The following is a 20,110-nucleotide window of genomic DNA, read 5'->3' as shown; positions in this document are numbered from 1 at the left end:
ATTTTATTATCTCCCTTTGTAGGAAACAATCCCACAGTGACATGGCCTGATGATTGATGGACTCCCATGTGGTAAAGATTCTGCGCAATCTTAAAAACTGACTAAAAGGGAACACCCCGTAGAACATGCGTGGGATGACTATTATTCACATGGAGCACAGTGTTCTGAGTAATGTGTTTCCGGTACAGATCCGTACCATCATTTCAACGTCGGATGTAAATTTAATGTCCAAAAAATGATATTTCATTGGAGCTCGTCTCATTAGTGAAAGAGAAACCCCAGCCTGTGTTGTTACAATAATGGACAAATTCCTCAACTGAAGTATTATCACCCTCTCAAATAAAAATCAGATCATCTATATAATGAAAATAACTAATTGCATGTTTGTGAAATAGATTAGTTTCCCCGTACTTGAATATGAGGGTGCAAACCACACCCCCATCACAGCCCGTCTCTTCTGGAGGTAAAAGGGACCATTAAACATAAAGTAGTCAGTACTCAAAAGGTAATATAAAGCCTGAATCATAAATTCATTTTGCACATCAACATATAATCCAAAGTGTTCCAACCAAAAACGAATTGCAGATACCCCCGATCCTGATCAATGGAGGAATATAACGAATATACATCCAAGGTTACTCACATATAAGATGACTTCCAAACTACATTCTGAATTTTATTTATACAATTAATGCTATCCCTCAGACTTTGCAGTATGTAGTAGCTAACGGTTTACATACTCCGATAAGGGTTCATTAAAGGAGAAATCAACCTGTGGGGAAAAACCCTGTACCCCCCACCCCAGGTAGACCTCCCTCCCTCCTCCCCCCAGGCTAACTACCCCCCTGGAGAAGTACCCCATACTCCATACTTACCCCTCGGTGCAGATTCTTCCAGCGAAGTTCCACGCATCCATCTTCCGGCTCCTCTGTAAGCTGACTGGGAGATCGGCAATTTTCAGATTTTTGCCACGAAAATGACTAAATCTTCGGATTTTTGCACGAAACCCAATGCAGATCAGGATATCTTTGGAACTTCTTCCATTGACTTATATACAACCTCCGCAGGTCTGAGATGCCGGGTTTTCGTATTCTGACTTTTTCCATCCTCGGAGTATAATAAATGACAAAAATTTTTAGTTTTTTTCACAAAACATTCAGATTATATAGTAAAAAAAAACTTGCATTCGGACTTTAATAAATAACCCCCAACCAGTGTGCTGTAATGGTGCAAAAGGGGCTTCCCCAGAAACACATTCAGAGCGTGCAGAGCCAAGTGCTCTGTATACACAAAGGGGTGCAATTAGCACTCCTCACTGCTCAAGCAGGAACAGTAAAAGTCTTATTCACTTTATGAACTGACAGCAGAAGTGACAAACAAGCATGACAGATACACACCAGTACATACAGATGGAGAAATGTCCCTTGATACCATGCCTGCTCCACAGCACTTGCCTCAGCCAATCATGTTCTGCAAATGCCCCACATGTCAGTACATATCCTGCACCAGCAACATCCAAATTACTAACAGTCAAAGTTGGTTCTTAATGTGGCAGTTTATTTGATTTCATAATATTTCCCTTATGAAGAAATGTTTACTCAAATTTTACAATGTGCTTTGATTGCACTTAACTGGCATTGCAAAGAACCTTGGGGAAGTACAGGGATGTTTAGTAAATACATAAGTATGACGGGCAGATTTATTAAGAGTTGAATTGAAAATTCGAATTTTCAAATTTTTTTTTCAATGGTCAAAACACCCAAATTGGAATTGTGAATTATCCAAACTTGATTTGAATTTTAATTCTAATTAAAATTTTGAGATTTATCAAACTCTTGCCGTTTAAAAATTTGAATTTGACTATTCACCACCTAAAAATTGCAGAGTTCATGTACAAGTCAATGGCAGAGGTTCAGGGACCCATTTGGACATGCTACTAGCCTTCCTGACATTCAAGTAAAAACTCAAATCAAGTTTAGTCAAATTTGATTCGAATTTGATTACAGTTTTCAAGTCGGCAAAATTTGTGCGATTTTAGATATATAATGTTTTTTAATAAATTCAATTTTTTGATTTTTTTTTATTAAATAACCCCAAACAAATTTTGAGTATATTCAAATGTATTAGAGTTAAAAAAAAACTCACATGAATTCGAAATTTGACCTTTGAAAAATGTGCCTCTAAATGTAAATGTTGAAACCCATTCACTGCTCAATACTTCCCCATTTTTACTATAGAAGAGAAATTAATCAGGCGGCTCCCAGAGCCCATATGAGCACCCACACGAGGCAAAATAAATTGGTTTCTCAATAATTACCATCAACCCCTTAGCCAGGAGGGCAGCAGAGTAAGAAGTCTGATATCTCAGTAAGATGTTATACAGTGTGTGTAACTGAAGCTTCTATAGAAAGAGGAAGGAGGTTTTTGTTCAGCTCTGTATCACTGTGTGAGAGGGAACTCTTCATACTGCTGACAGTAATAATCTGCTGCATCTTCTGCTTCCATTCTGCTGATTGTAAGAGTGAAATCAGTTCCAGACCCACTGCCGCTGATCCGCTCTGGGATCCCTGTGTGTCGGGTGTTTGCAGCATAGATCAGCAGCTTTGGTGCCTGCCCCGATTTCTGTTGGTACCAGGCTATAGCACTGTCTCCATCATCGTCAGTAACACTGCTACTGGCTTTACATGTGAGGGTGACAGTTTCTCCTGGTGACACAGAGACATAATCTGGAGACTGAGTCAGTACAATCTGCCCATAGGAACCTGAGGATTGGAAGTGAGAAGAACATATCATAAATATCTATCTTTATATTACACCAATATTTTTTTCTGAACTCTGTTATAATTTTAACTAAAGGAAACATAAGATACACTGAGGCTACACTCACCTTGGCTAAAGATCAGGAGGATCCCCAGTAGCAGCAGCAGCAGTAGATAAGTGGGATAAGACATGTCTCTATCTATGCACTGTGACACATACAGATCATTAATATGGCACAGGGACACTGGCACTTTTATAGCAGCTGCAGTTTAGCCACACAATGTCTCTATGCAAAACACCAACCAACCCCACAAACACAATGAGCTGACAAGCTATATTATTGTTTTCCACTATTATTTATATTATTTATATTAACTATTAAAGAACAGAGATATAACATATGATCTACTGTGGACTAACCATAAGGGGCAACACAATACACATTTGGAAAGGATTTACTTTCCTTTCTGGTTCCCATTGTCACATCATTGCCCTGTATAAACATCAAAATAATAGCTGCTCAATTACTAACCAGAGTGTGTGTTCTATTAATCCACTCCTCAGGTGGTGGAATTTAAAGTTGCTTTTAGTAAAGTTACTGTATATATGTATTCAGCTTTCAATCTGATCAATTAGGGGGCAGCTTTATCAAGGTTCGAATTGAAATTCGAATTTTCAAGTTTTTTTTATGGCCAAAACTAACAAATTCGACTAGGGAATTGTTTAAATTCAAATTGATTTTTTTTTTTAAAATTTGATTTATATATTCAAAATGTATCATACACTGGCCCTTTAAGAACTCAAATTTGACTATTCACCTCCTTAAACCTGCTGAAATGCTGTTTTAGCCTATGGAAGACGTCCTGGGATCAAATTGGAGGTCAATCCTATTCAACCGAGTTGGCCAACTTTGATTTTTTTTTATTAAATTGCAATTAGTTGAATTTCGAGTTCTTGGGAGTTTATGGGAGTTTAAAATAACTCCCATGAACTAGAAAATCGACCCCTGGTAAATCAGCCTCTCTATGTACTTTACTTTAAAAAATATAATAGTTTATAATTTTAAAATACTTTATTTCCTAGCAGAGCCAATTGGTTAAGCTGCTTATTATGAAATAAAGTTATCACAACTTAAGAAACACTGAGCACTGACATGAGGGCTTCCCACAATGTGCAGATAGTGTCATTGGAGTCCTCATTATTTGTAAAGTAATAATGAAGTTGTGTGTATAGATATTTCTTTTCTATAGTCTCAGGTCAGCAATTCATTGAGTCTCTATGAACTGAATCTCTGGTAAGAAGGCGATGACTTCAGGTGGAATTCTATTGGAACATGGTCAGCCCAGGCAATTTTATGTATATCTTTGGCATGTGAGACAATAGGGAAAAAAAAGCATTAATTCCTGCTTGTGTTTGGTGAGGATATGAATAAAAAGTATATTGTTGGGTATTTGAATGTTCTATCTCCGTACATCTATTTGGTTGTGGGATCTCATGAGTAATTTCTTCAAGATCTGGTCTCTGATAATGTGATGATGTAACTCTGTCTATCTCCTGCGACCAAATAACATTAAAGTCTCCTAGTATTACATTGTTTTTGTGTCAAAATTGATATCCATTCCAACAGTTCTTTCGGAAATATCAGTGGGTTTCTGTCTGGTTCATATACATTGTTTATAATGAGTGGTGTCCCCCAGGGTCCCTAGGGTGCTGAGACAACCTTTCATATCTGGTGTAGGTTGGGGAGAGGTTTTACTCTTTAAGTGCAGGTAATGTTCCAAACAGGTGAGCTCCTTGTTGGTGTAGAAGTGGAGGGAAAACTGAAATTGTTCACAAGTTCCCTGTTGGGTGGAGAAGTGAGAGCTAGAGCCGGCATCACCGATTGTATATTTCCTTCCATCCTTGGAAACCACTAGGCAAAATAAGAAGCCCCAGCAGTAAGAAATATGGAGTCTCAATGTAACTGCCTTCAGGACCCATCTTACAACCAAACTGAAAGGGAAAATATCATTGAATTGATTTTAATTTTGTCTCTTTGGTGAATAAAATGATGTTGATTGTTAGTATACTTCAGTCTAATAGATTGTTTACATTCAAAGTAATGAAGATGAGTGACCACGTCTCTGGATTGATTGGGAGGGGGTCAACCTGTTACCCAGTGGCCTGTGTGTCCTGTCCATTCTCCAGGCTTCCAGTGGCAGATCTGGCTTTATTGTAAAACACAGATTTTTAATAAATGTGCACAGTTCATCAGGAGTCATTATTTCTGTCAGTCCTCACATTCTGTCTCTTTGATGATCTTCTCCCTGACAATTTGTGAGCTTCTTCACCTCCTCCCTTAGAGCAATATTTTCATCTATCGAGACAGTCCCGTTTTTGACAACTCAACCTGCAGTCCCAGATTGTTACTGAATTGTCCAGACTTTCTCTTTGATCTCCTGGTTTAAACAGCCAGAAAAAGATACAAAGTTTCTAACTTAATTTGCTTTTGGCAGAGAGCCCAGAATATGTGACAGGTGCATTTAGATACATTTGTAACAATTTAAGATAAGCAAAGAAACAATTGTAACAATTTAAGATAAGCAGGTGTCTTGGGAAAACTGTGACTTGCAGCTTAAAGGGCAATTCACCTTCAGTAGCAAAACTGTGATAACACATAAAAACCACAGAAACTTTCATAACCTGCCACGACATGACATGGCAATTAGAGGGTGTGGCCACAAAAAAGGGAGTGGTCAAAAAAATATTTTGTCCCTCTTTCTATTTCCAAATGTTGGGAGGTATGAGTCTGTTTCTGTAAGAGCTCATCTGCCTCTTGTGTTTCCAAAGAAAAAAATTCTCCCTTAAATACTGTAACTACCTCGCTATCTGTAACTGTAACTATCTGATTGTGTTGGAGATCGAGATTATCAGATTATTGTGCAGAGTCTCAAGCTGGGAAGTGAGTTCTGCCATAGTAACAGTCTGTGCAGCATTTGTAGCATAAGGAACTGCACTTGCAGCTGTAAATAACCCCCTGTGTACTGGTGAAACACTGACTCTTAGCATATAGAGAACAAGGCTGGGGAATTTGGGATAGTAAGGTGTGTCCCAGAGGAGTTCCTGGGGCTGCTTCCAAAGCAACGATGCCGCCCCCCCACACCTCCTCCAGATTGAACTTTTTGGTGTCAAAGTGGGTCAAGGGGGGCAGCCAATCACAGCCCGGCAGTCACACAAGCAAAGATAGACTTCAGTTTCCTATCAGGTCCTGCTAGCTGCTGATTGGTTCCTGTCCTACAGTGCAGTGAGCTGAGAGCCGCCGCCTCCCCTGCACAGCCTGGGAATTCAGGGAGCAGGAAGTGGAAAAGAAGGGAGGAGTTATTAGGGTTTTTGCAGAAATATTCAATAAATCAGCCTGAAACACTACTTTTTTAAGCACAATTCTTATATATATAAATGAGTATTATGCACTGGTACGTTCTTATTTTTTTTACACAAAATGTCTCCTTTAAAGTTACCAGAGAGGGCTTTTTGCCACCCCCAAATAATTGGACATTCACTGCCGTCTGAGGCAAGGGTCTGCGGGAACAATCTTTGTCCTGCCACCATGTTGGATTTCCCATAATGGAGTAAAGTGCTTTTTCTTCTGGAAGGGGCATATTGTTCTTCCAGAGTCTCGCAGCTTCTTTGTCCCCATCTTTACTTTTTCCCCTTTGAGTAGATAAGTCACTTCTGGTCTATTGTACATTTGTGCATCGCTCAGTGCCGATTAGAGACAGAGGTCTCTCATTATTCAGCATGGCACACATGTGTGGTCTAGTATCTCTACAGTTATACTTTTAACAGCATAAGTCACTTCTAGATTGGCAGTAGGGGAAAAGTTATCCCTGTAATTCCAATAACCTGTTTCCCAAAAAGTAAGGAAGTCTGATGCTCAGTGTTGGAAGGATTGATGCCCTCACTGCTGAATTTGTCCTGTGTAGAATAAGCCACCAAAAAATAAATCTGTTTAATTTTGCAAATGGTTGTATTGCCCATGTTTTTTCCTGAACGCTAATATATTGCACTGCTGTGCCGTCTTTCCGGTTTTTGTGAATTCGCATTGACAATAAATTTTTGCAAATGGCTCGCAAATGAGACGGGTATTTGTGTGAGTGCGCCCATTGTGCGTTGACAGTAACTTAAATTCGCAATTTGCAAAACTGTTTTGTGAATATTTTCTCCGATTTTTGCCATATTATAGACATTAACAGTGTGAAAAAAAAAATCTTATTCAGATTTATAAATGTAACTTTGTGCAGGGCAAATATATTCACTATGTGAACCAATCTGCCCTGCGCGATTTTCTAAATTATTGTTTATAAATTATTTTTTTCCACTACCTATAAACCTGTGTTTATTACTATTACTTTTCAAAATAGTTTTCCCCTTTTAATTACTTTAAAGGTGGCCATACACGGGCCGATAAAAGCTGCCGACAGACCGAGTCGGCAGCTTATTGGCCCGTGTATGGGGACCCCCGATGGGCTTCCCCGATCGAGATCTGGCCGAAAGTCGGCCAGATCTCGATCGGATGGGATTAAAAGTCCCTTCGGATCGCGCGACATCGACAAACGAGCGGATCTATCCATGTATGGCCACCTTAACTGTCATAATACAATGCCATACTTTTCACACATTTAGTTTGTTACACAATGCCATCTTGTGGGCACCCAATATATTGCAGTGAAGTATATTTATATAGCGGGATATATTAACTTTATATGTATTTCTCCTAGCTGTTTTCATTTTTAATTTTTGTTTATTATTCTTTATTTATAAAGAACCAACAGTGCCTTCTATAGGATGATCATCAAACACATCAGTCCCTTCACATGGGAGCTTACAGTCTACTACAACTACTTACATTGTGTTGTTTTCACATGAATGTGTTGCCAACAACAAATATTCAATTAGTGAATGCACAGCAGCATTATTACAGAAAACATTGAGCTGAAAGGAAATATGCAGTAGATACAGGCAGAGGAGAGCACAGTTTAACCCTTTAAGTGCCACAGAACGTAGAATCTACGTTCTGTGGATCAAAGGACCAAAGTGCCACAGATCGTAGATTCTACGTTCTGCAGCACTTCCGGGTTTGCGAGCGGAGGAGCGGCTGTTAGAGCCGCTCGCTCCGCTCCTTCACGATCCCCTGCCCCTAGACAACGAGCAGAGCAGGGGATCGTGTGGCCCCTGGGGCGCGATCGCCCAGGGGCCCCAAAGCAGCAGCAGGGACGCGTTTCCTATGCGTCCTGCTGCTGCCTGCGCCGCACTTCCGCCCAGCTCCGCCCCCACATGGCTGATGATCGTTGGAGCTGGAGATCTGCTGCGTGGGACCCTTTCTGATCGATCTGCAGCATCTACCCCAGGTAAGTGTAACATTTACACACACAAAAACACACAAACACACCAACACACACTTATTACAGTAATATACACTTACATTCACACTTACACACACTCACACATAGATTTTTGGGGATTGGGGGGGTCACACACACTCACAGCACCCATGTACACTTGCACACGCGCACATGCGCAAATAACATGCAATTTACCCGTTGTGCACACGCATATGTACATATATGGCTTTGTGGCTTTTTTTTTTTTTTTTCTTATCGCATCGTCTCTTTTTGGGCTAAAAAAAATGTTTTATTGCCGTTCCGAATAGCGTATTCGCTAACCGTACTGTGCAATAGCTTTTGTATGTTATTTTGGTGGTTATATTGCAATTTTGGGTATTTTGGTGCATTTTTAGCCATTTTATTGAATTTTTAGCCATTTTATTGCATTTTCAGCTCTGCATTTGTGTTGTTCACTTGTTTCTGCCCGTATAATCGATTTGGCCCAGCTAAAATATTCAAACGGTAATTCTGGTGGCCGATTACACTAGTGTGAAAAAAAAAAGCATTGATTTTTGTGGTTTTATTAGTTTTTGGTGATTTATTTGCATTTCACACTGTTCTGTGTTATTTTGTTTTGCCTATGTAAATTTTATCTACTATATATCCATTTGGGGGTCTCTGTGCGCCACATAGTTTGGTATATCTATGCATATTGGGCATCAAAGTGTTCAGTAGACCCCTGTCATTCATATTTAGGATGTTTTATGCTGATACGTTACGAAATGTGGGGCACATAATGGGGTAAAATTCAAGCTTTGTGACGATTTTCAGAAATTTGATAAAAACCGTTATGTTCAGCATTGCTTTGCAGTTTGGCAGTTTGCTGTAGAAACACTTATTTACCCATTTTGGATTCGTCAGAATGTGTACTTTCTGAAAATATATGGTTTTCTGGGGTCTCTGTACTGTTAGGGGGGTCTAATGTCGCATAATACACACACCAGGTGCTTATATTGCAGCAGCCAGCGCGTCAGCTGTGAAAATGTCTATACATATTGTCATTTGGGGGTCTCTGTGCGCAACATAGTTTGGTATATCTATGCATATTGGGCATCAAAGTGTTCAGTAGACCCCTGGCGCTCATATTTAGGATGTTTTATGCTGATAAGCTACGAAATGTGGGGCATATAATGGGGTAGAATTCAAGCTTTGTGACGATTTTCAGAAATTTGATAAAAACCGTTATGTTCAGCATTGCTTTGCAGTTTGGCAGTTTGCAGTAGAAACACTTATTTACCCATATTGGATTCGTCAAAATGTGTACTTTCTGAAAATATATGGTTTTCTGGGGTCTCTGTGCTGTTAGGTGGTCTAATGTCGCATAATACACACACTGGGTGGTTATATTGCAGCAGCCAGCGCGTCAGCCGTGAAAATGTCTATACATATTGTCATTTGGGGGTCTCTGTGCGCCACATAGTTTGGTATATCTATGCATATTGGGCATCAAAGTGTTCAGTAGACCCCATGCGCTCATATTTAGGATGTTTTATGCTGATAAGTTACGAAATGTGGGGCATATAATGGGGTAAAATTCAAGCTTTGTGACGATGTTCAGAAATTTGATAAAAACCGTTACGTTCAGCATTGCTTTGCAGTTTGACAGTTTGCAGTAGGAACACATATTTACCCATATTGGATTCGTCAAAATGTGTACTTTCTGAAAATATATGGTTTTCTGGGGTCTCTGTACTGTTAGGGGGGTCTAATGTCGCATATTACACACACCAGGTGCTTGTATTGCAGCAGCCAGCGCGCATCAGCCGTGAAAATGTATACACTATTGTCATTTGGGGGTCTCTGTGCGCCACATAGTTTGGTATATCTATGCATATTGGGCATCAAAGTGTTTAGTAGACCCCTGGCGTTCATATTCAGGATGTTTTATGCTGATAAGTTACGAAATGTGGGGCATATAATGGGGTAAAATTCAAGCTTTGTGACGATTTTCAGAAATTTGATAAAAACCGTTACGTTCAGCATTGCTTTGCAGTTTGACAGTATGCAGTAGGAACACATATTTACCCATATTGGATTCGTCAGAATGTGTACTTTCCGAAAATATATGGTTTTCTGGGGTCTCTGTACTGTTAGGGGGGTCTAATGTCGCATATTAGACACACCGGGTGCTTATATTGCAGCAGCCAGCGCGCGTCAGCCGTGAAAATGTATACACTATTGTCATTTGGGGGTCTCTGTGCGCCACATAGTTTGGTATATCTATGCATATTGGGCATCAAAGTGTTCAGTAGACCCCTGGCGTTCATATTCAGGATGTTTTATGCTGATAAGTTACGAAATGTGGGGCATATAATGGGGTAAAATTCAAGCTTTGTGACGATTTTCAGAAATTTGATAAAAACCATTATGTTCAGCATTGCTTTGCAGTTTGGCAGTTTGCAGTAGAAACACTTATTTACCCATATTGGATTCGTCAGAATGTGTACTTTCTGAAAATATATGGTTTTCTGGGGTCTCTGTACTGTTAGGTGGTCTAATGTCGCATAATACACACACACCGGGTGGTTATATTGCTGCAGCCAGCGTGTCAGCCGTGAAAATGTCTATACATATTGTCATTTGTGGGTCTCTGTGCGCCACATAGTTTGGTATATCTATGCATTTTGGGCATCAAAGTGTTCAGTAGACCCCTGGCGCTCATATTTAGGATGTTTTATGCTGATAAGTTACGAAATGTGGGGCATATAATGGGATAAATTTCAAGCTTTGTGACGATTTTCAGAAATTTGATAAAAACTGTTACGTTCAGCATTGCTTTGCAGTTTGACAGTTTGCAGTAGGAACACATATTTACCCATTTTGGATTCGTCAGAATGTGTACTTTCTGAAAATATATGGTTTTCTGGGGTCTCTGTACTGTTAGGGGGGTCTAATGTCGCATATTACACACACCGGGTGCTTATATTGCAGCAGCCAGCGTGCGTCAGCCGTGAAAATGTATATACACTATTGTCATTTGGGGGTCTCTGTGCGCCACATAGTTTGGTATATCTATGCATATTGGGCATCAAAGTGTTCAGTAGACCCCTGGCGTTCATATTCAGGATGTTTTATGCTGATAAGTTACGAAATGTGGGGCATATAATGGGGTAAAATTCAAGCTTTGTGACGATTTTCAGAAATTTGATAAAAACCGTTACGTTCAGCATTGCTTTGCAGTTTGACAGTTTGCAGTAGGAACACATATTTACCCATATTGGATTCGTCAGAATGTGTACTTTCTGAAAATATATGGTTTTCTGGGGTCTCTGTACTGTTAGGTGGTCTAATGTCGCATAATACACACACCGGGTGGTTATATTGCAGCAGCCAGCGCGTCAGCTGTGAAAATGTCTATACATATTGTCATTTGGGGGTCTCTGTGCCCCACATAGTTTGGTATATCTATGCACATTGGGCATCAAACTGTTTAGTAGACCCCTATGTTTATATTTAGGATGCTTTATGCTGGTAATGATACATGGACAATACGATGCTGGAAAGTTGAAGCTTTGAGGCAATTTTCAAAATATTTTACCAAAACCGCCAAATTTGGCAAAGCCTTGCGACTCAGTAGTTTGGGGCAGAAAGGCATGGGTACCCATTTTAGATTCTGTATAATGTGTACTTTCCAAAAATATATGGGTTTGGGGGGTAAACATATATTTCTGTGTTTTTACCCCACAAAAATGCAGTCAATGTGTTGATTTTTCATTAGCTGAAGTTACCCACAGGACTATTTGTATGCGCTAACTTCATTTTGGGGCCTCTAACTGCCATATACTTTGGTAAACCTATGCACAGTGGGCACCAAACTGTTTGGAAGACCCCTGGCAATCATATTTAGGGTGTTTTTTTTTGGTGCGTAACGATACGTGGGTGATATGGTGCTGAGAAGTTGAAGCTTTGAGGCAATTTTCAGATATTTCACCAAAACCGACAATTGTGGGAAAGCCTTGCGACTCAGTAGTTTGGAGCAGAAAGGCATGGGTACCCATTTTAGATTCGGTAGAATGTGTACTTTCCAAAAATATATGGGTTTGGGGGTAAACATATATTTCTGTGTTTTTACCCCACAAAAATGCAGTCAATGTGTTGATTTTTCATTAGCTGAAGTTACCCACAGGACTATTTGTATGCGCTAACTTCATTTTGGGGCCTCTAACTGCCATATACTTTGGTAAACCTATGCACAGTGGGCACCAAACTGTTTGGAGGACCCCTGGCAATCATATTTAGGGTGTTTTTTTTTGGTGCGTAACGATACATGGGTGATATGGTGCTGAGAAGTTGAAGCTTTGAGGCAATTTTCAGATATTTCACCAAAACCGACAATTGTGGGAAAGCCTTGCGACTCAGTAGTTTGGAGCAGAAAGGCATGGGTACCCATTTTAGATTCGGTAGAATGTGTACTTTCCAAAAATATATGGGTTTGGGGGGTAAACATATATTTCTGTGTTTTTACCCCACAAAAATGCAGTCAATGTGTTGATTTTTCATTAGCTGAAGTTACCCACAGGACTATTTGTATGCGCTAACTTCATTTTGGGGCCTCTAACTGCCATATACTTTGGTAAACCTATGCACAGTGGGCACCAAACTGTTTGGAGGACCCCTGGCAATCATATTTAGGGTGTTTTTTTTTTGGTGCGTAACGATACATGGGTGATATGGTGCTGAGAAGTTGAAGCTTTGAGGCAATTTTCAGATATTTCACCAAAACCGACAATTGTGGGAAAGCCTTGCGACTCAGTAGTTTGGAGCAGAAAGGCATGGGTACCCATTTTAGATTCGGTAGAATGTGTACTTTCCAAAAATATATGGGTTTGGGGGGTAAACATATATTTCTGTGTTTTTACCCCACAAAAATGCAGTCAATGTGTTGATTTTTCATTAGCTGAAGTTACCCACAGGACTATTTGTATGCGCTAACTTCATTTTGGGGCCTCTAACTGCCATATACTTTGGTAAACCTATGCACAGTGGGCACCAAACTGTTTGGAGGACCCCTGGCAATCATATTTAGGGTGTTTTTTTTTGGTGCGTAACGATACATGGGTGATATGGTGCTGAGAAGTTGAAGCTTTGAGGAAATTTTCAGATATTTCACCAAAACCGACAATTGTGGGAAAGCCTTGCGACTCAGTAGTTTGGAGCAGAAAGGCATGGGTACCCATTTTAGATTCGGTAGAATGTGTACTTTCCAAAAATATATGGGTTTGGGGGGTAAACATATATTTCTGTGTTTTTACCCCACAAAAATGCAGTCAATGTGTTGATTTTTCATTAGATGAAGTTACCCACAGGACTATTTGTATGCGCTAACTTCATTTTGAGGCCTCTAACTGCCAGATACTTTGGTAAACCTATGAACAATGGCCACCAAACTGTTTGGAGGAACCCTGGCAATCATATTTAGGGTGTTTTTTCTTGGTGCGTAACGATACATGGGTGATATGGTGCTGAGAAGTTGAAGCTTTGAGGCAATTTTCAGATATTTCACCAAAACCGACAATTGTGGGAAAGCCTTGCGACTCAGTAGTTTGGAACAGAAAGGCATGGGTACCCATTTTAGATTCTGTAGAATGTGAACTTTCCAAAAATATATGGGTTTTGGGGGGTAAACATATATTTCTGTGTTTTTACCCCACAAAAATGCAGTCAATGTGTTGATTTTTCATTAGCTGAAGTTACCCACGGGACTGTTTGTATGCGCTAACTTCATTTTGGGGCCTCTAAATGCCAGATACTTTGGTAAACTTATGAACAATGGCCACCAAAATGTTCAGAGGAACCCTGGCAATCATATTTAGGGTGCTTTTTCTTAGTACGTAATGATACATGGGTGATATGGTGCTGAGAAGTTGAAGCTTTGAGGCAATTTTCAGATATTTCACCAAAACCGACAATTGTGGGAAGGCCTTGCGACTCAGTAGTTTGGAGCAGAAAGGCATGGGTACCCATTTTAGATTCTGTAGAATGTGTACTTTCCAAAAATATATGGGTTTTGGGGGGTAAACATATATTTCTGTGTTTTTACCCCACAAAAATGCAGTCAATGTGTTGATTTCTCATTAGATGAAGTTACTCACGGGACTGTTTGTATGCGCTAACTTCATTTTGGGGCCTCTAAATGCCAGATACTTTGGTAAACTTATGAACAATGGCCACCAAAATGTTCAGAGGAACCCTGGCAATCATATTTAGGGTGCTTTTTCTTAGTACGTAATGATACATGGGTGATATGGTGCTGGGAAGTTGAAGTTTTGAGGCAATTTTCAGATATTTCACCAAAACCGACAATTTTGGGAAAGCCTTGCGACTCAGTAGTTTGGAGCAGAAAGGCATGGGTACCCATTTTAGATTCTGTAGAATGTGTTCTTTCCAAAAATATATGGGTTTGGGGGGTAAACATATATTTCTGTGTTTTTACCCCACAAAAAATGCAGTCAATGTGTTGATTTCTCAGTAGCTGAAGTAAAGTCCTGAACAATTTGGATGCGCTAACTTCATATTTGTGTCTCTAAATGCCAGATACTTTGGTAAACCTATGCATAATGGATATCAAACTGTTCAGTGGACCCCTGGCAATCATATTTCAGGTGCTTTTTCTTGGTACGTAATATAGTTTGGGATATGCGGAGCAGCAAAATAAAACCTTTGAAATGATTTTTCAAAATTTTGAATTTTATTTTGAAAAACCGCTATGTTCAGACAAGCTTTTCTGTTTGGTAGTTGGGAGTAGAGAGACATAGTTACCCATTTTGTAATCGGCAGAATGTGTACTTTTCAAAAATGTATGGTTTTCTGGGGTAAACCTATGGTTTCAGGATTTTTTGCCTTGGAATCTAAAGCATGCCGTTTTCTGCCTTAGTGCTTTCAAAATTCAGTAATATACTGCCGGGAGTTTTTGCTGTACAGAAATCCTAAATCTCCCTAAAACTATACATATCTGGTATTGGCACGTTCGAGAGACATAAGGCTTTCCAAATCAGTTGGATTTTCATCTGTAAAATGAAATATTTTTCTGGTATAAATTGATATACAATGAAAAATGGTAATTTTTCATTTTTTTTTGTTATTTAGCACTATAAATTTTTTTGCACAGGTGGAAATACATGAAAACTCAGGCAGATTTAGAAAGCTCAGTTTCTACCGAAAAAAACAATGTATAGTTTTCCTAGGTAAACTATAGGTTTCCCCTCAGAAAATGCCCCTAAAGTGAGAGAGCACAAAATGCTTAAAAACGGCTGGCATTTCGCGTAACCAAAATGTGAAATTCTGCTGGCACTTAAAGGGTTAACGTGTTTCGTGACTGCACTAATCACCTCATCAGAAGCCAGTGCGCCCCCTGCTGACAATACACTTATATAGCAACACATATAAAATCAGTTACTAACAATCCAATGAGAACAATAAAATGTCACAATCACATAATTTTTTAAAATATTAGCTAAAAGACCTAATGTCTCAACTCTCTACTAAAGAGCACTAATAAGCAGCTTAATAATGAAATATATTACAGGCTGATTTCATGAATAACATCAAATTATCTTTTTTTAGATCCCCTGGGTGTAATTGTACCCAAAGTAAAATCCAAAACACTTCCCTCCTTAAAAGGGACATTTCTAAATCACCTTTCCTAACTCCAGGTGCCACCTTGTTTATTATTTGGAAGGAAACACAAAGTCTGCCTTCATGTTGTTCAATCAGATATTTTGCATCAGCAGAACTCTTGTCCCCCCTAGAGACACAGTTCATATGTTCTGATATACGTTTTGTGACTGGTCTATTAGTTTTGCCAATATATTGAATTCCACAATATTACAGGTAATTATATAGATAACCCGACTTGTACTACAAATAGCATAAAATTCAATCTTGTACCGCCTGGGATTATTTCTGGCGACAAATTCCTTTGATGGTTTCATAAAACTACAGGCATGACAATGTGACCTGCCACACCTATAACAACCCTTCACATCCAGCTAATAAGAAGAATCTGTATATTTACAGTCCAAAAATAAACTAGGGGACAAAAAAGAACCAAGGCTTTTTCCTTTCTTAACGGACAAGGAAAGGCCAATTAAGAATATCATTTGTATAAGAGGTATACCTCTGCTGGTCTCATACTGCCTTTTAAGCCTGCTCATTCTCCTGCCGTTTGTGTGATCAGAATCGCTTTTGTAAAAAAAAAATGCTAATGAATAAGAATTCACATAAATCAATCCTGCAGCAAGACCAAGACTGAGGTGTCTGCACAGTAGATCATACTAGGTGGCAGCGCATGAGCATTTAACACTATTTCTGAGCACAATTTCAGACTGAAAGCATCGCTCACCCCCACAATTGTTCTGGCGCATGCTCCTTCAGCTCACAGGCACCATCTTTATCGCGTCACTGAGCAGAACATGGCGGCGGCGAATATGGGAAGAGAGAGGTAAGTTCAACACAGCGCTACAGGAGATAGGTGAGATTTTAAAAAATTTTTTAGTTATTGTAGTGTAGGAATGTAGTTAAAGGCTTTCCTTGTCCTTTAAAAGTGAAACCCGGTTGAGAGGGTAAAATGGTTTTCAAAACAGGATCTTGCCTTAAAACACTCCAATGTTTTTGTACTGCTCTCTGTAAATATCAATCCCTGCAATATGTAGTGATAATACAGGAAAAACCGAAGTTCTGATCTCAACTGTCCAGCACAAGAAAGTGTATTATGATTACCTTTACTTTCCAAAAGATCCCTACAGTTAGCACCCACAGCTCTATCATACACAATTTTATTATCTCCCTTTGTTGGAAACGATACCATAGTGACATGGCCTGATGATTGATGGACTCCCATGTGGTAAAGATTCTGCGCAATCTTAAAAACGGACTAAAAGGGAACACCCCGTAGAACATGCGTGGGATGACTATTATTCATATGGAGCACAGTGTTCTGAGTAATGGGTTTCCGGTACAGATCCGTACCTATCATTTCAACATCGGCTGTAAATGTAATGTCCAAAAAAGGATATTTCATTGGAGCTTGTCTCATTAGTGAAAGAGAAACCCCAGCCTGTGCTGGTACAATAATGGAAAAATTCCTCAACTGAAGTATTATCACCCTCTCAAATAAAAATCAGATCATCTATATAATGAAAATAACTAATTGCATGTTTGTGAAATAGATTAGTATCCCCGTACTTGAATATGAGGGTGCAAACCGCACCCCCATCACAGCCCGTCTCTTCTGGAGGTAAAAGGAACCATTAAACATAAAGTAGTCAGTACTCAAAAGGTAATATAAAGCCTGAATCATAAATTCATTTTGCACATCAACATATAATCCAAAGTGTTCCAACCAAAAACGAATTGCAGATACCCCCGATCCTGATCAATGGAGGAATATAACGAATATACATCCAAGGTTACCCACATATAAGATGACTTCCAAACTACATTCTGAATTTTATTCATACAATTAATGCTATCCCTCAGACTTTGCAGTATGTAGTAGCAAATGGTTTACATACTACGATAAGGGTTCATTAAAGGAGAAATCAACCTGTTGGGAAAAAACCCCGTACCCCTCACCCCAGGTAGACCTCCCTCCCTCCTCCCCCCAGGCTAACTACCCCCCTGGGGAAGTACCCCATAATCCATACTTACCCCTCGGCGCAGATTCTTCCAGCAAAGTTCCACGCATCCATCTTCTGGCTCCTCTGTAAGCTGACTGGGAGATTGGCAATTTTCAGATTTTTGCCCGAAAATGACTAAATCTTCGGATTTTTGCACGAAACCCAATGCAGATCAGGATATCTTCAGGACTCCTTCCATTGACTTATATACAACCTCAGCAGGTCTGAGATCCCTGATTTTCATATTCTGACTTTTTCCATGTTCAGAGTATAATAAATCACAAAAATCGTTTTTTTTTTCACAAAAAATTCTGATTTTATAGTAAAAAAACTTGCATTCGGACTTTAATAAATAACCCCCCAACCAGTGTGCTGTAATGGTGCAAAAGGGGCTTCCCCAGAAACACATTCAGAGCGTGCAGAGCCATTGCCCTGGACACAAGTGCTCTGTATACACAAAGGGGTGCAATTAGCACTCCTCACTGCTCAAGCACGAACAGTAAAAGTCTTATTCACTTTATGAACTGACAGCAGAAGTGACAAACAAGCATGACAGATACACACCAGTACATACAGATGGAGAAATGTCCCTTGATACCATGACTGCTCCACAGCACTTGCCTCAGCCAATCATGTTCTGCAAATGCCCCACATGTCAGTACATATCCTGCACCAGCAACATCCAAATTACTAACAGTCAAAGTTGGTTCTTAATGTGGCAGTTTTTTTGATTTCATAATATTTCCCTTATGAAGAAATGTTTACTCAAATTTTACAATGTGCTTTGATTGCACTTAACTGGCATTGCAAAGACCCTTGGGGAAGTACAGGGATGTTTAGTAAATACATAAGTATGACGTGCAGATTTATTAAGAGTTGAATTGAAAATTCGAATTTTCAATTTTTTTTTCAATGGTCAAAACACTCAAATTGGAATTGTGAATTATCCAAACTTGATTTGAATTTTAATTCTAATTAAAATTTTGAGATTTATCAAACTCTTGCCGTTTAAAAATTTGAATTTGACTATTCACCACCTAAAAATTGCAGAGTTCATGTACAAGTCAATGGCAGAGGTTCAGGGACCCATTTGGACATGCTACTAGCCTTCCTGACATTCAAGTAAAAACTCAAATCAAGTTTAGTCAAATTTGATTCGAATTTGATTACAGTTTTCAAGTCGGCAAAATTTGTGCGATTTTAGATATATAATTTTTTTTAATAAATTCAATTTTTTTATTTTTTTTTTATTAAATAACCCCAAACAAATTATGAGTATATTCAAATGTATTAGAGTTAAAAAAGACTCAATTGAATTTGAAATTTGACCTTTGATAAATGTGCCTCTAAATGTAAATGTTGAAACCTATTCACTGCTCAATACTTCCCCATCTTTACTATAGAAGAGAAATTAATCAGGGGGCTCCCAGAGCCCATAGGAGCACCCACACGAGGCAAAATAAATTGGTTTCTCAATAATTACCATCAACCCCTTAGCCAGGAGGGCAGCAGAGTAAGAAGTCTGATATCTCAGTAAGATGTTATACAGTGTGTGTAATTGAAGCTTTTATAGAAAGAGGAAGGAGGTTTTTGTTCAGCTCTGTATCACTGTGTGAGAGGGGTAGCACCATGATACCGACAGTAATAATCTGCTGCATCTTCTGCTTCCATTCTGCTGATTGTAAGAGTGAAATCAGTTCCAGACCCACTGCCGCTGATCCGCTCTGGGGTCCCTGTGTGTCGGGTGTTTGCCCAATAGATCAGCAGCTTTGGTGGCTGCCCTGATTTCTGTTGGTACCAGGCTATGTCAATAACACTGCTACTGGCTTTACATGTGATGGTGACAGTTTCTCCTGGTGACACAGAGACATAATCTGGAGACTGAGTCAGTACAATATGCCCATAGGAACCTGAGGATTGGAAGTGAGAAGAACATATCATAAATATCTACCTTTATATTACACCAATATTTTTTTCTGAACTCTGTTATAATTTTAACTAAAGGAAACATAAGATACACTGAGGCTACACTCACCTTGGATAAAGATCAGGAGGATCCCCAGTAGCAGCAGCAGCAGTAGATAAGTGGGATAAGACATGTCTCTATCTATGCACTGTGACACATACAGATCATTAATATGGCACAGGGACACTGACACTTTTATAGCAGCTGCAGTTTAGCCACACAATGTCTCTATGCAAAACACCAACCAACCCCACAGACACAGTGAGCTGACAAGCTATATTATTGTTTTCCACTATTATTTATATTATTTATATTAACTGTTAAAGAACAGAGATATAACATAT

The 20,110-nt window shown here is 39.3% G+C and overlaps 2 gene segments (V, D, J or C); both read right to left on the bottom strand.

The window, feature by feature from the left end:
• LOC108697575 overlaps positions 1–20,110 on the bottom strand; it is a 321,745-nt gene that overhangs the window by 122,054 nt on the left and 179,581 nt on the right.
• LOC108719522 lies at positions 2,127–19,982 on the bottom strand. The segment is given in 2 exon segments: positions 2,127–2,762; positions 19,836–19,982. Coding segments are annotated over 2 exon segments (387 nt in total).

The sequence above is a fragment of the Xenopus laevis genome, chromosome 1L, assembly GCF_017654675.1.
Source record: "Xenopus laevis strain J_2021 chromosome 1L, Xenopus_laevis_v10.1, whole genome shotgun sequence".
Lineage (NCBI taxonomy): Eukaryota > Metazoa > Chordata > Amphibia > Anura > Pipidae > Xenopus > Xenopus laevis.
This window is presented reverse-complemented; position numbering and strand designations above follow the sequence as displayed.